The sequence below is a fragment of the Saccopteryx leptura genome, chromosome 4 (genome assembly GCF_036850995.1).
Source record: "Saccopteryx leptura isolate mSacLep1 chromosome 4, mSacLep1_pri_phased_curated, whole genome shotgun sequence".
NCBI lineage: Eukaryota > Metazoa > Chordata > Mammalia > Chiroptera > Emballonuridae > Saccopteryx > Saccopteryx leptura.
Window position 1 is genome coordinate 173,470,559 of NC_089506.1, and position 16,556 is coordinate 173,487,114.

At 35.5% G+C, this 16,556-nt stretch overlaps 1 protein-coding gene across 4 annotated transcripts in view; it reads left to right on the plus strand.

The window, feature by feature from the left end:
• The window catches only part of AP3S1 (adaptor related protein complex 3 subunit sigma 1), an 81,683-nt gene that overhangs the window by 56,106 nt on the left and 9,021 nt on the right, over positions 1-16,556 (plus strand). For all 4 annotated transcript variants that reach the window (XM_066382066.1, XM_066382067.1, XM_066382068.1 and 1 more), the window contains one exon: positions 15,471-15,578. In XM_066382066.1, the coding sequence (XP_066238163.1) occupies positions 15,471-15,578 (108 nt within the window). The remainder of the gene's footprint in view (positions 1-15,470; positions 15,579-16,556) is intronic.

Below are 16,556 nucleotides of genomic sequence, written 5' to 3' on the forward strand. Positions count from 1 at the left end.
AGAAAAGGAGAGATGGTTCTCTAGGCAGAGTTATAAAAAGCAGGCTTCTTGTGAGGAGGATTATTATTGATCAAGAGGCCTAATTTTGAAGTACATTTAGTGCCATGGATTTTAAACTTCAATCTGAAGCAATTTAACCTTTTTACTTTTTAAATAAGCTTTTGTTTGCATTATTGTTGCTTTTTATGTACCATTTTTTGGGCAAGATGATTTTTTTCTACTTTATGGAAGTTGGTAGGTAGGCAGTTAAAGACAGGAAAATCAGTTTAGGAATCTGTTGCAGTATCCAGAAAGAAATGAACTAGGCAGCGTAGTAGGGATGAAAGAATTTGAATTGACAGGACCGGATAGCCTACTGAAAGCTGTAGGTGAGAGAAAGGAAGAATGACTTGAGTTCTCCAATCAGTGTTACTGGGTTATTGCTGATAATGGAATTTAGAAGAGAGACATTCCACTTTTATTATATACAGGTCTTTTTCTATATTAAATTTTTGTAATGTACAGATTGTTTTGAATGATTAAGCCATTGAATAAAATAATCTGATTAAAACAAGATGCCAAAAAATTTCGCAAAAAGCGTGATTTATAAAAATCAGCTTTATTGAGGTATAATTTATATGCATATAGTTAACTGAGTTCTGGCATATGTGTGTATAGTTATGTAATCACTACCATAGTCAAGATGTAATACGAGAAATGCACTTTATTATTTGGGAACATCAAAAGAATTCATTTATCATTTGCCAATTTTCTAGATCATAGTTCTCATTTATTAAGTGATTTGATTGCATGTATTAACTCATTTGAGGCAGAGAACTTAAACTTTATATATTTAAGACTATTTTTAGTTTTCTGCTGCTGTTTTCTAATTAAACAGCTTATACTTTTCATATTCATAAAGACGTTATTTTTAGGCATAGGATTCATAATATTCACAATTATGTTTTAGTACATGATTAAAATGCTTTAAAAACTCTATTTTTAAAATGACTGCTCAAATATCATTACCTTATATAATACATTTAGCAATTTCTTTAAAAAATCGACAATTCTGTGGTAAAATGTTGCTGTGAGTCAAGTTCTCACGATTGAACTATACGATAAAAGTTTACCTCAATGGGGAGATTAAGCTCTACTCATATACTATTTCCATTCGTGACACACCGTGTTTTTTAAACTTGTATTTTATAAATATATATTCATTTTAGAAAAATTAGAAAGTACAGAGAGGAAAATAGAAGCCACCGCAGTTTCAGAGATCGCCTAGTGTTAAAAGAAACAGACATCTTAAAAATTTTAAGAATTTATTTGAACAAAAATTGATTCAAATTGGATAGTATCAAATCAGAAGTGTAGTTAGGAGCACTCTACTGACAAGGGCCCGGGGAGACTTTTATAGAGAAGAGGCGGAAGCAAAGCAAGGAAATGATCTGATTGCCTGTAGTTTAAGCAGTTGTATTATTTGAGAAAGCTGAATTGGCTGTTTGTGATTGTTGTCCTTTGGTTTCGATTTCTTAAACTTAGGCACTTACAAACTTAGGTTTTGGTTGACTTACATAGGCTGCTGAGGTATTATAACCACCTCAGTCTAAGGGCCTCGTTGTTTAATTAACACTAGCATTAACACTTTCGAGTATGTATATTTCTAGATTTTTTTGTACAAATAAGTACAGAAATATGTCTTTAAAAAATGGGGTCATACAATATGTAGTGTATATAGCCATAGCCTATTCATTTCACACATCAGTGTGTCACCTTTAGAACATGCCAAAGTTAGCTATGTCTCTTTCTGAGCTAAGCTCTTGTTTTAATTTGTTTTTTAATGTAATAAGACAAAAGAGTCAGGATACCAAGAGTCAGAGACCAGTCAAATAAACATTTCCTGTCGCTACATTCTCTAACACAATGCTAGCCTTATTTTCAGCCATTCTATGAAAGTTTCCATGTGGCTTCCTGGCCAACCCCTAGGGTGGTATCTTTTCCAATTTTTTATTACAAATCATTAAACACTGACTTCTGTATCTGTCACATAGGCTTATATTGTAGTCCCCCTGAAGCAGTGGTTTGAATGTAAAGACTGAAGATGCATGCCACTCATAAACCAGAAGGATCTCATCTGAAAAGGTTTATTACTCACATAAATAAGGTTTTCTGGGGAGAACAAGGAACAGCAGTAAGCTTAGATTTCTCTGTGGTTAGGGAGTGGGGCTGAGATGGGTTTTGTTTGCACACTCTCACTCGATGGGTTTGAACTTCCCACCACTGCAGAGGATGGAGCACCTGGACTTTCATATCAGCTTGCCCAGATATGGGACAGAAGAGGAAGAGGGGGAATGGTGGGGATTGAAAACTGTCAACAGCCAAACATCAAAAATGAAGTCAGACTCTTTATGCTATGGTAATAACCCATGCAGTACTAGTAACTTGGCTTATTTCTTACTTATACTACATGTGCTTTTGGGGTTTGCTGGAAAGGTCTGAATATTTGTTCAACTGGGTTACCTGCCCATTTCCCAAACACTGTGGCTTTAATTGTGCAGCCCCAGATTGCCACTGCTCTAATACAGCATCCCGTCTTGGCAAAGGTGAAAGAGCTGAAGATGAATGAAGAGCTTGTTTTGGAGAATGTATGACTTTGACATTCACAACTGTGGTACCTCTGTCTACCCCTCCCTGCACAGTCCCTCTTTCCCAGCTGATCATGGTAAGGGAGATTTGATTGGAAGCCTAAGTGTCTTTCCTATCCTTCAGGCTTGGAGAATAAGAGCAGAGTGGTTTCCTCTAGCCCAGTCCCTCTTCAGAAGTTTGACAGCCTATCCTTAAACTACAGTGCATACAGAATAAGAGATTCCTTTTCCTTTCACCAATTAAAGAAACCTAGCCTTAAAGAATATCTCAGCAACCAGACTTAAGTGCCATTAAGCCAACAGAGAAAAAGAATGCCATCTCAACAAGATATAAAAGGAATCATTTCAACGATCAGAGCATATGCTCCATAAAAGGAACTACTAGAGGAGATAGAAGAACACTTGAAATTTAAGAATAATAGAAAGTACTTACAGAGATGCAATTTGGAAAAGTCTTCCTAGAGTTTAAAAACATGTTTTTCAAACTATAGCATTCAAAAGAGGAGGGTGGTCACTGTTGAGGGTTGAATTATAGGTAGAAAATAAGTGTAGGAAATACTCTCAAAACTCAGGGCTGAAAGCTTAAAAGATAGAAAACAGAGAAAAGATAAGACACTATTGAAGTATTTTGATTGTCTTATTCATTTGAGGGGAAAGAGGATAATTGAGGAATAGGGGATAATTTGAACATTTAGTAGGAAAACAAGGCATCCCAATAGTAGAAAGACTTGATACTTAGTTTACAAATAATAATAAAGTCATATTTGTTTGATTAAAAGAGCAAGGAAAGAGATAGTAATTATTGATCAAAATTATAAGCAGAATCTAATTTAAAAGAGGGGAAAATAATATAAATAAAATTTGAGCAAATAATCCAACACTGGGGGGTATAACAATTTAAGATAGATATATTATTCAAAACACTAGGTGTGAATTAAATGAAATAATTTATTAAAAGACAGGTGAGGGGTTTAAAAGGCACAGTTTATATAGGAAAGGTCCATTGAATTCAAGAGTATTTTTCTTTATTTACCAGTTTTCACAATTTCCTAATACCCACCAAAAATGATTATTGAATTTTTTTTAATATCCTTAATGACTTATGAATTTTACCAATCAATTTGTTTTAGCCCTGGCGGGATAGCTCAGTTAGAGTACCAGCTTGAGCACAGAGGTTTCCGGTTGGATCCCCAGGTAGGACAGGAACAGATCAATGTTCCTGTCTTTCTCTCTCTGAAATCAATAAATTTTTAAAAAATCGATTTGTTTTTATCCACTCCAGATATTATTCTTTTTTGATGCTCATATTGCCTCATCTTTGGCCAGTGGGAACCCATTCAGGTTGTGATCTGAGTCCTTTTGATACGGCTGTACCGTTTGTGAACTTTGATAGCTGCTTTGTGCTCTGGTACAACGAGATGCTCCATAGTATTTTGCTCATTTCCTACACATGTTATCAGCCATTCTAGGAGCCCTGATTCCTTTCAGTGGAAAATGGTAAACAGAAACCATTTTGTTTCTGTTTAGAATTATGGAAGTGCTTAGAATTCTGAGACTGGTCACTGTTTCTAGGTCTTTTCTATAGAAAGTGCATCTTATACATATTATATATTCTGCCTCAGTCCTTGAGTCAGCTCTTTCTCCAAGTAACCCTGGTTCTTTTCAGTGCACAACGATGTGTAGAAATACAGTCTTAAGTACCACATTATGCTTATTGTTGAAGGGTTGTGATATTAGTCCTGGTTCTCTATGAACCAAGCCAGGAAATAGATGTCTCTGTGTACACACACACACACACACACACACACACACACCTATTTCTATATCTATCTATATTTTAAAAATCATTGAGTTCTCCTAATACCTCAGAGTCTAGTGTAACACTATAGAACAGTGGTCCCCAACCTTTTTTGCGCCACAGACCGGTTTAATCTCAGAAAATATTTTCACGGACCGGCCTTTAGGGTGGGACGGATAAATGCATCATGTGATCAAGACAAGCGTCAAGAGTGAGTCTTAGATGGATGTAACAGAGGGAATCTGGTCATTTTTTAAAAATAAAACATCGTTCAGACTTAAATATAAATAAAACGGAAATAATGTAAGTTATTCTTTCTCTGCGGACCGGTACCAAATGGCCCACGGACCAGTACTGGTCCATGGCCTGGGGGTTGGGGACCACTGCTATAGAAGTTATTCTAGCCTTTTCCTTTTTCATATTTGTAATTTGCTTCTCTGACCACAAGAGATTATTTCAGTTGTTTTCATTCCTATCATTCCCATTGTTCTAGTAGATGCATTTACTTGTTTGTTCAATATTTTCTTTTTATAACCATACTCCTGGCTAAGTCATTCAGATCCTAATCCCCAGACATGCCAATTGCCACCCTTCCCTGCCAGCACTAGTCAAAAGCTTGGCCCCAGAAGTCCTTACTGTATCTACTCAGCAAGTTGTTAAGTCAACCCTGATAAAAGCTACAGTGAGGAAACTATTTTTAAAAACCTGTATGAGCCCTGGCTAGGTAGCTCAGTTGGTTGGAGTATCACCTAGAAATGCAGAGGTTGCCTGTTTGATCCCTGGCCGGCGCACATAAAGGAACAGCTCTCTCTCATTCTCCCTGCCTTTCTCTCTCAAAAACAGACAACCCTCCAAAAAACCTGTATAATTTGAAAAAGAATTTAATGGAATTTCTAGAAGAGAAAAAATGTCAATTAAAATTTTCAGTGGGTGGGCTTAAAAGTAGATTAGACATATCTGAGTAATGAAAAGATAGAACATATTGTCTATAATGAAGCATAAAAAGACAAAGATTGCAAATAGGAAAGCTCATTTACAGGTTGGGAGAGGGTAGAGTAAGATCAAATGAACATTTATTCTTAGTTTAAGAAGAAAAATAGAGAATTTTGGCACATTGAATATCTGGGTATCTAATGGTTGAGAATATTCCAGAATTCATGTAAAATACAAATACACAGATAAAAGAATCACAACAGAATAAATAAAAAGAAATCTACATCTAGATTAATGATAAAATTGAATAGCAGAAAAAGCTCTTAAATCCTTCAGAAATAAGACACAGTACCCTCACAGAAGCAATTGGAAGTTAGATTGGAAACGGATTTCTCAACAGCAACCACGGAAGTTACAAGACAATGTGTTGAGAGAAAATGTCAAACTGTAATTCTAAAATCAGCAAAAATATCTTTCAAAAATATGCGCGATTGCCTGACCTATAATGGTGCAGTGGAGAAAGCATCAACCTGGAATGCTGAGAGACCCTGGGCTTTTCTGGTCAAGGCACTTATGGCAGTTGATGCTTCCTGCTCCTCCCCCTCCCCTCTCTCTCCTTACCTCTCTAAAATGAATTTTTTTTTTAATCTAAAAATAATAATAATAAGAGTATGGGTGAAATAAAGACCTTGTCAGAGAAACAAATAAATAATGAGAGAATTTGCCACCACCAAGCTTTCACTAAAGGAAATTCTAAAGAGGGTCCTCTACAAAGAAGGAAATCTGAGCTATAAGAAGGAATGCGGTGAAGAAAGAAGAGCTAAGAAAGTTGTAAATTTGTGGGTGAGGATACAAGAAGTGTAAAGCAGAGTTGAAATATTCTGTTTTTTACTGAGCAGCTCTGACTTTTAGAATTAGAAGCTTTTAAAAAAGATTTTTATATGATCAGCCCAGATACACAATAGAAATTAGAATGACTTTCTACTTTTCAGTCAGACTTGAATGTTTTGAATTTTTGGACTTTGAGACATGCATATTCAGTGTAATTATAAAGTGTATTGTATACCAAAATAGAATTACTCTTATCATTTACTTTTAATTAGTGTACTCCTGTTGCTTTCCATTAGTCAGCAATTGGCAAATGTCTTCATTATTATTAATATATTACTTACATACTTTACTTTTCTATTTTTATCTTGAAATCATAATTCATTGCAACACTTTCAAAGTTGTCATACTTTCAAATTTTCTTTCATAGTACAATATATAATATTAACAAAAACAGTAGTTTGTGTGGAGATAGTACTCTTTAGCAATAAAGTCGGCTCAACTGAACCAATCTCAAAATAATATGAACCAGATTATTGTAGAACTGATTATTTTCTTAGGAAACAACATTATCAAGTGAAAGTTTTAAATTGTTTAACACTTCAAACATATGAACTCTTACCTTGTTCCCTTCCTTATACCCTCTCATCTCTATTCCACCCACTCATCTCTATTCCACCCACTCATCTGTATTCCATGCTGCGTCCCTAAAGTAATTTCTCTTAATAGATTGGCTAGATAAGCTTCAAACTTTTTTTTCCTACAAATTTTCCAAGAGGTGCATAGTTCTGTTGGTTCAGTAAGTATTTTTATTTCACACAATGTTCTCTGTTTTGCTTTATTGATTTCATCTATCTTTAGATCCTTTTATATCGATATATATTACATGTATTTTTATTTTTTATTTTTTTTTAAGCAAGAGAGAGCAAGAGGTACAGAAAGGAGAGACATGAGAAGCATCAACTCATAGTTGTGGCATCTTAGCAACCTTGGGATCTGGTCTGTGATCTCATGCTCAGGCCAGCAACCCTGTGCTCAAGCCAGTGACCTTGGGGTTTGAGCCTGAGTCCTCAGTGTCCCAGGCCAACGCTCTATCCACTGCGCCACCACCTGGTCACTCGTTTTATTCTTAAGTGAAGTATTGAACAGAATGATATGCCATATTTTGCTTGACCACCCCTATAGTCAGATATTAATATGTTCAAGTTTTAAAATGCTTGGTGCAATGGCCTCATTTCTAGCATTTCTAAATTATAGCAATGAAGCTTTTATGCTTTGAAAACAAGTGCCAATCCATAGGAAAAAAGTACATAATTTGTCCATCTTTTCTTTCTTTTTATCCTTTTTTTTAGATGATTGGTTCAGCGTAGTAGAAGTGTTTTAACTCTTAAGAAGTGAAATGTGCCTGACCAGGTAGTGGCGCAGTGGATAGAGCTTGGACTGGGATGTATAGGACCCAGGTTCGAAACCCCAAGGTCACCAGCCTGAGCCCAAGGTTGCTGGCTTGAGCAAGGGGTCAGTTGGTCTGCTGTAGCCCCCTGGTCAAGGCACATGAGAAAGCAATCATGTGAACAACTAAGGTGCCGCAATGGATTAATGCTTCTTGTCTTTCTCCCTTCTTGTCTATCTGTCCCTCTCTCTGTCTTTCTCTGTCTCTATCATAAAAAAAAAAGTGGAATATGTCACTGTACTCTCCAGTGATGATTTAGGCTTTACTCAAACCAGGATGCTGCTGTCTATAAGCTCTAATTTTCAGTAAACATTAAATATAAAGGTGTATTGATTGAGCAGTGACAATTTGTTCAATACAAATAAATGCCTTGCTCTTTAACTTTTGAATTGTAAGATAATTGAGATAAATGATTTTAAAGAAAAAAAGCATATTTATTACTTATTAGATACCAACAGTATACATTATACTATTTTATAAAAAATAAAAGAGACTGTTTACTCTTAAATATGTTAGAGTAGTTTTAAGTAAAAGTCTCCAGGTTCTGCATTGAGAGAGATATAAGATAGAATTCTTACCATTTCAACGTATGTAAAAAATGGCATGCTTATGTTTTCTTACCATAAATATTCAACAACTTTGTGCTACCTGTTAAAATACTTATATATGTACATGGCCATTGCCTTTAATATTATTCCTCTGAATTATGCTTGTTCTTCCTTTTATTTTTAGCAAGCTTTTTAATGAAGTAAAATATGCACATGCTAAAGGTTTTTAAAATAAAAATACCATAAAATGTAAGGTAAATTTCCATTCTTTCTCAGTGTGCCAGTCTCATTCTTTGGGCAACTACTACCTATTAAGAAATGTTTGCCACAGATAAATGAATGAGACTACATCAGACTAAGAAGCTTTTGCACAGCAAAGGAAACTGACAACAAAATAAACAGACAGCCAACTAAATGGGAGATGTTATTTTTGAACAACAGCTCAGGTAAGGGGCTAATATCTAAAATATATAAAGAACTCACAAAACTCAACAACAAACAAGCAAACAATCCAATAAAAAAATGGGAAGAGAACATGAACAGACACTTCTTCCAGGAAGAAATACAAATGGCCAACAGATATATGAAAAGATGCCCAGCTTCACTAGCTATTACAGAAATGCAAATCAACTACAATGAGATATCACCTCACACCTCTTAGATTAGCTATTATCAACAAGACAGGTAATAACAAGTGTTGGAGAGGCTGTGGAGAAAAAGGAACCCTCATTCACTGTTGGTGGAAATGTAAAGTAGTAAAACCATTATGGAAAGGAGTGTGGTGGTTCCTCAAAAAATTAAAAATAGAACTACCTTATGACCCATCAATCGCTCTACTGGGTATATACCCACAAAACTCAAAATCATTGGTACGTAAAGACACATGCAGCCCCATGTTCATCGCAGCATTGTTTACGGTGGCCAAGACATGGAAACAACCAAAAAGCCCTTCAATAGATGACTGAATAATGAAGATGTGGTACATATATACTATGGAATACTACTCAGCCATAAGAAATGATGACATCAGATCTTTTATGACAACATGGATGGACCTTGATAACATAATACTGAGTGAAATAAGTAAATCAGAAAAAACTAAGAACTGTATGATTCCATACATAGATGGGACACAAAATTGAGACCCATGGACATAAATAAGAGTGCAGTGGTTACTAGGGGGAGAGGAAGGAGTGGGGGGAGAGTAGGGGCATGAAGAAAACCAGATAGAAGATGACAGAGGACGATGTGACTTTGGGTGATGGGTATACAACATAATCGAATGTCAAATGATCTGGATATGTTTGCTCTAATTGACCAATGTCACCTTGTTAAAATTAATTGTCAAAATAAAACTATAAAAAAACCAAACGTTTGCCGCAAGTTAAATCAGTAATAAGATACCTATTTAAATAGGCCAAGTCCAGAACAGTAACAACACCAAATGCAGTAAGGATGTGGAGCAACAGGCATACACATTGCTGGTGGGAATACAAAATGGTTCAGCCACTTTGGAAGGTTAGGCAGTTTCTTACAAAACTAAACATACTTTTATCACTCAATCCAGCCGTCATGCTCCTTGGTATTTTCCTAAAGGAGTTGAAGCATATCTATACAAAAACCTGTACGTGGATGTTTATAGCAGCTTTTTTCAAAATTGTCAACACTTGGAAGCAACCAAGATATCCTTCAGTAGGTAAATGGGTAATCAAATTGTGTGGCATCCAGACAATGGAAAATTATTCAGTGCTAGAAATAAAGAAGGAAAGAAAAGGAAAGAAGAGAAAAATGAGCCATGAAAAGACATTGAGGAACCTTAAAATACATATCACTAATTGAAGGAAAACAATCTAAAAGGCAACATACTGTGTTATTCTGACTGTATGACATTCTGGAAAAAGCAAAAAACTATGAAAACGGTATAAAGATGAGTGGTTGGCGTGGGGTGGGGATTAAGTAGGTAAAGCATGGAGGATTTTCAGGGCAGTGAAAATAGTATGATACTATAAAGAGGTATTTGTATCATTATACATTTATCCAAACCCATAGAAATTGTACAATACCAAGAGAACACTAATGTAAACTATGGACTTTTGGTGATGATGATGTGTCAGGTTCATCAGTTGTAACAAATGTACTCTCATGGGATGTTGATAATGGGGAGGGTATGCATATCGGGACAGGTGCTGTATGGATGGGGTATGAGAAGTCTCTGTACCTTCCTTTCCATTTAACTGGAACCTAAAATTGCTCTTAAAGTCATTTTTTTTTAAGTATTTGCATGCTTTTTAAGAAATTTTCTGGGTATATCCAAGTATGTATGTGGATGTTTGTAATTTTCTTTGTAAACTTCAATAGGATCATATTATGTTCTGTCCTACTCGTTTTATCATTTAGTAACCTATCTGTATTTCTAAGCAATCTATAGACTTCTCATATTTAGGTGTGTGATAAGTAATAGTGAAGATACATTATTTTACAGTTTTGTATTTTTGTGTCTTTTAACTAACACTGTCATTGATTATCCTTGTACATATATCTGGCACCAGTATTTTTTTTTTTTTTTTTTTTTTTTTTTTAGTGAGAGAGACTGAGGAAGGGACACATACAGGCAAGAAGGGAGAGAGATGAGAAGCATCAATTCTTTGTTGTGGCGCCTTAGTTGTTCATTGATTGCTTTCTCATATGCGCCTTGGCCTGGGAGCTACAGCAGAGCGAGTGACCCTTTGCTCAAGCCAGCAACCTTGGGCTCAAGCTGGAAACCTCAGGGTTTTGAACCTGGATCCTCTGGGTCTAGTCCAGTGCTCTACCCAATGTGCCACTGGTCAGGCACCAGTATTTTTTATTATTTTACATCCTCATTCTCTTCTGCCTCTAACTTTTAATATTTTTATTTTCTTGCAAAATTATTAAATACATACATGTGATCTCATTTGTGTAAATTAGACATACATATATACACATAAGTGTGTGCATAACAAGTTTTCTGAAAACGTATTTAAGATACAATTATCTGGCTGTCTTTGGATAGAAGTTATAACTAAAGCAGAGGTGTGGACACTTATTCTTCATACATAAGTTTGTGTATGGCTTGAACTTTTAATTATTTGCCTATATTGTGATATTTAAAAAATGAAATTCAGAAGTTCTGGTTTATGTTCAGAAAAAGCTATGTGATTTTTTTTATTTTTTGTATTTTTTCTAAGTGAGAAGGGAGGGCAGACAGACAGACTACTGCATGCACCCAGCTGGGATCCACCCGGCATGCCCACCAGGAGGCAATGCTCTGCCCTCTGGGGCATTGCTCTGTTGCAATCAGAGCCAATCTAGTGCCTGAGGCGGAGGCCATGGAGCCATCCTCAGCGCCCAGGCCAACTTTGCTCCAATGGAGCCTTGGCTGCAGGAGGGGAAGAGAGAGATAGGAAGGAAGGAGGGGAGGAAGGGTGGAGAAGCAAATGGGCACTTCTCCTGTGTGCCCTGGCCGGGAATCAAACCCTGGACTTCCACACGCCAGACGGACGCACCACCACTGAGCCAACTGGCCAGGGCACTATGTGATTTTTTAAATGCAAAAGTACATCGTTAATGTGGTATTTGCTACTTTTTCTTTTTTGTTGTTGTTGTTCTTTTTTCTTTGGTATTTACTTTTTTAAAAAACACTTAAATGCCTATAAAAATTCAAAAAGGAGGGTAAAAATTCATTGACCTCTTATTTTAAGTGAACATCAAAGAATTTAGCAGTTGAACTGTATTAAAAGCATATTGTCACCCTTTAGTTTATTTCCATAAAAATCTGTTTTAAATAAAATTTATAAAACAAAATAATGGAAATTTGTTAACCATATGAGTTAGATTTTTAGAGCTTTTTATCATCCTCTTTCTCATATTAAATCTACCAAAAATTCTTTCTTGGAACATGAATTTTTAGTCACTGGACATGTTATGTTCATTGTCTAAATTTCCCTATCTCATGTGACATATCTGACCTTGGACACCATAACTTTGATCTGTTGGAGTAGCCTTCCAATGAATAATTTTTATTCCCAAACTGTTTATCTTTTTAAATTTCTACATAATGTGTAAGTACTCCTCATCAAGAATATAATTTTTAAGCATTTATTATTTTTATAATAAATGAGATTATATTTCTTTAAGGATTTTAGCACACACTTCATACCTATTTTCTACTCCTGGATTTCTGAATTTGCTTTTATAGGAATTTTCCTATACTTTGAAGGCAAGTGTACATCCTAGTTATTGTCTAGTAAATTGACATAACATTCTTAGAATTTCTTAGGTATGACCCATATTTGCAGACTACTTATATTTTGAAACCTCTAAACTTGGAAGATGTTCCTATAATACGGAAATTTTAGTATCCACTACTCTAGTGCTTGTGTTCTCATATGTTTCTGGAAAGCCAGTAGTACAATGTATATATAATGAACCCACAAGAAAGCCTGACCAAAGTGGGTGTTGTAAAGTTACTACACTTTTGTCAACATAACAAATTGTGCTTTCTGATAAGAATTTGTTTTAAAATGGAGAGAGGAAGTGCTACTGCTAAAACAAAAGTGTTGATGAATCAGTCTCTGTTGGCTGGTCATGGCCTTTCTTCCTGATCAATTTTTCCTGCATGTTGTACCTATTAGCTATAACAAGATAATTTTATTTTACCACATCATCACTTCTTGGCCTTTAATTCAATTTTCATAGATTATGTCTAAAAGTTAATTAACTGTATCAGTTTCATTTGTTGTTAACAGAAGAAAGCAAGGAGTTGGATTAGGCTCACCCAGATTTAGGTTTGAATTGTTTAGTTTGCCACATATTAGTTTATGTGTCTTGAGTAAGCTGGTCTATTCTCTCAGCTTTAACAAAGGTTAATATGAGAGTTAAATCAGATACTATATGTACAGCATCAAAAGGTATCTAGTAGCAGAAAGGATAGTAGTAGAAATGATGATACTTGGTACTAATTTTTAAAGACATTTGTGGCTTCTCGTTTTTGTGTTGTTTGCTAGGAAAAGTAATTTTTATAATTCTTTCTTCAAAATTTATACCAGAGATTGTAGATCTAGTCATAATGAAAAATTAGTAAATAATGGCAGTGTTTTTAAAATGATGAATACATTTGCATAAACTCTTATAAAGGAATGAAAATGAAATAATAGTTACATATTTAACCAAAAAAGAGTTTTTGTTTAAAAAAGAAATTACCTCGATTCTTGGTCAGGGCACACAGGAGAAATGCCCATCTGCTTCTCCACCCCTCCTCCTCTCCCTTCTCTCTCTCTCTTCTCTCTCTCTCTCTTCTGCAGCCATGGCTCATTTTGAGTGAGTTGGCCCAGGGCACTGAGGACGGCTCTAGGGCCTCCACCTCAGGCACTAGAATGGCTCTGGTTGCAGCAGAGCAAAGGCCCCAGATGGGCAGAGCATCACTTCCTGGTGGGTGTGCCGGTGGATTGCATATGGGAGTCTGTCTCTGCCACCCTTCCTCTCACTACATAGAGATAGATAGATAGATAGATAGATAGATAGATAGATAGATAGATAGATAGATAGATAGATAGATAAGATTAGATAGAGATAAGAGTAGAGATAGAGATAGATAGATTGTCCTATAATACCTATTCATACTCTGCTAAGCATTTTACATGAATTATTCTTATGATAATCCTGTGAGATGCCTATCCTATTTTTATCTCTAATTTATAGATAAAGTAACAGATTCAGAGAGGTCACATTACTGCTGAAGGGCATGTAAATGGTAGAGTCAGTGTTTGTATCTAATTTGTTTTTAATTTCAGTGTCTTCATTATTTTAGATTTTTTATTGATTTAGAGAGAGTAGAGCGAGGGGGGGGGAGAGAGAGAGAGAAGGGGGAGAAGCAGGAAGCATCAACTTGTAGTAGCTGCTTCTCCTATATGCCTTGACCAGGCAAGCACAGGGTTTCAAACCAGAGACCTCAGTATTCCAAGTTGATGCTTTACCCACTGTGCTACCACAGGTCAGGCAGAGAGGCTTCATTCTTAATGCCACATTATTATTTTTAAAATTATAGCAGACAGAGTAGACTATTCAGTGAAACTTAATTCAGCTTTGAATTGGGGATTTTTTGATCCAATACCCTATGGAAAAATGCATAGGCTAAATTTTTTCTCCCCAATGGAAGATACTGTTTTTATTTATTTTCAATATTTTAAAAATTGTATTGTTTATTTTTAAAGATAGAGAGGAAGGAAGAGAGAGAGAAAGAGAGAAACATCAATTTGTTGTCCCATATTTATGCATTTCTTGATTGATTCTTGTATGTGCCCTGACTGGGGATTGAACCCATAACCTTGGTGTGCCAGGATTACACTTTAACCAACTAAGCTACCAGGACAGGGCTTGGTAAACAGCATTTTTAGTCTTAAGATGTATTTGATTAAAACATTTCATTGTTTCATATAGAGAGGGCTTTGGGGTTAGAACAGGGGTTGGGAACCTTTTTGGCTGAGAGAGCCATGAACACTACATATTTTAAAATGTAATTCCGTGAGAGCCATACAACGACCCATATACATTAAGCATTATCCAATAAAAATTTGGTGTTGCCCCAGAGGACAGCTGTGATTGGTTCCAGCCACCCACAACCATGAACATGAGCAGTAGGAAATGAATGGATTGTAATACATGAGAATGTTTTATATTTTTAACATTTTTTTTTTTTATTAAAGATTTGTCTGCGAGCCAGATGCATCCATCAAAAGAGCCACATCTGGCTCACAAGCCATAGGTTCCCGACCCCTGGGTTAGAACATTGTTCAAGTGCCTACAGAAAGGAGAAAATTTTATTGTTTTCAATGTAGAGCTTATAGTAATGCCACATAGCTTCATTAAGTACCTTGAGCATAAAACAATTTAGTAACTAGTAACTAAGAATCTATAAAAGTTCCTTGTGAATGATTTTTTTAGCATTAAACATGATAGGATAAAAATGGTAGCTTATGTTTACTGGTCCTTTGTTTTGGGTGTTTCCATGGATGATCTCATTTAATCTTTTCAACAATCTGAAGGAGGTAGTGTTATTGTCTCTGTTTTATAGCCCATTAAACTAAGACTTAAAAAGATTACATAATTGCCTAAATCTCACAGTAGTGATGTGGATTATGAGCCTTCACTCCAAATTAAATTATTTTACAGCTCAGATTTGTAGACACAGCAGTATGTAAACCAAAACTACTGGAATACGAAATGTTTTTGTAATGAGGTTTTTTTATGGGTTTTTTTTTTTCTTTTAGGTTCACAATATTCTTGCAGAAATGGTGATGGGGGGAATGGTGTTAGAGACCAACATGAATGAGATTGTTACCCAAATTGACGCACAAAATAAACTGGAGAAATCTGAGGTAAGAATGGAAAGTGCTCTAGTTAGTGAAGGTAGTACGCATGATCATGAATTGTGCGTGACTTGTCGTTTTCACTGCTTGTCCTTCAGTGTCACCCTTTAGGTACAGCTGATACGCTTATTCTGTTTTAAAAATGGAATATACAAATTTTAATATGCCGAATGTTCTGTTATTACTATTCGCCAAATAGTTTTATGCATCATTCTTTTAGCCAAGGTCATACCTGCTTTGGGTAATTAACACACTTCCAAGTTCTTTTTTGCTTAAAAAATATTTATTTGAAAATGGAATAAATATTTACTTTACAAAACAAATTTAGTCAGTAATTATCAAGGAAATCTTAGAATTTGTACTTTAAAGTTATATAAATTTAGCATTACAAAGCTATTTCTGGAAGAAGAAAGAAAAGACAATGGAATTCTCACGAGGAAGTAATAAGTTTTAATAGGTGCTTAGCAAGCCTGAGTACATATTGAAAAAGGAAATTCAATGCCTTAACCTTTTAATTCTGGATCCTTCTCAGAGGTCACTGACCAGTTTGCTAAGTCATATATTTTATTCATTAATACATGTATTTGTGCCTTTTATGACATTCTATAAGAGAAAGATTTGTTTAGTTATGCATGCTGACTTTGTGCTGTTAGATTGGGTGAATGAGGCCCAACCAGCATTTTAGCATGGTATAAACCAGTGGTCTCCAACCCCTGGGCCGCGGACCGATACAGGTCCGCAAAGAAGGAATAAATAACTTATATTATTTTCGTTTTATTTATATTTAAGTCTGAACAATTTTATTTTTAAAAAATGACCAGATTCCTTGTTACATCTGTCTAAGACTCACTCTTGACGCTTGTCTCGTCCCATCCTAAAGGCCGGTCTGTGAAAATATTTTCCGATATTAAACCGGTCTGTGGCCCAAAAAAGGTTGGGGACCACTGGTATAAACCCTACTTTAGAATTTTAATGACTCTTCCCTCA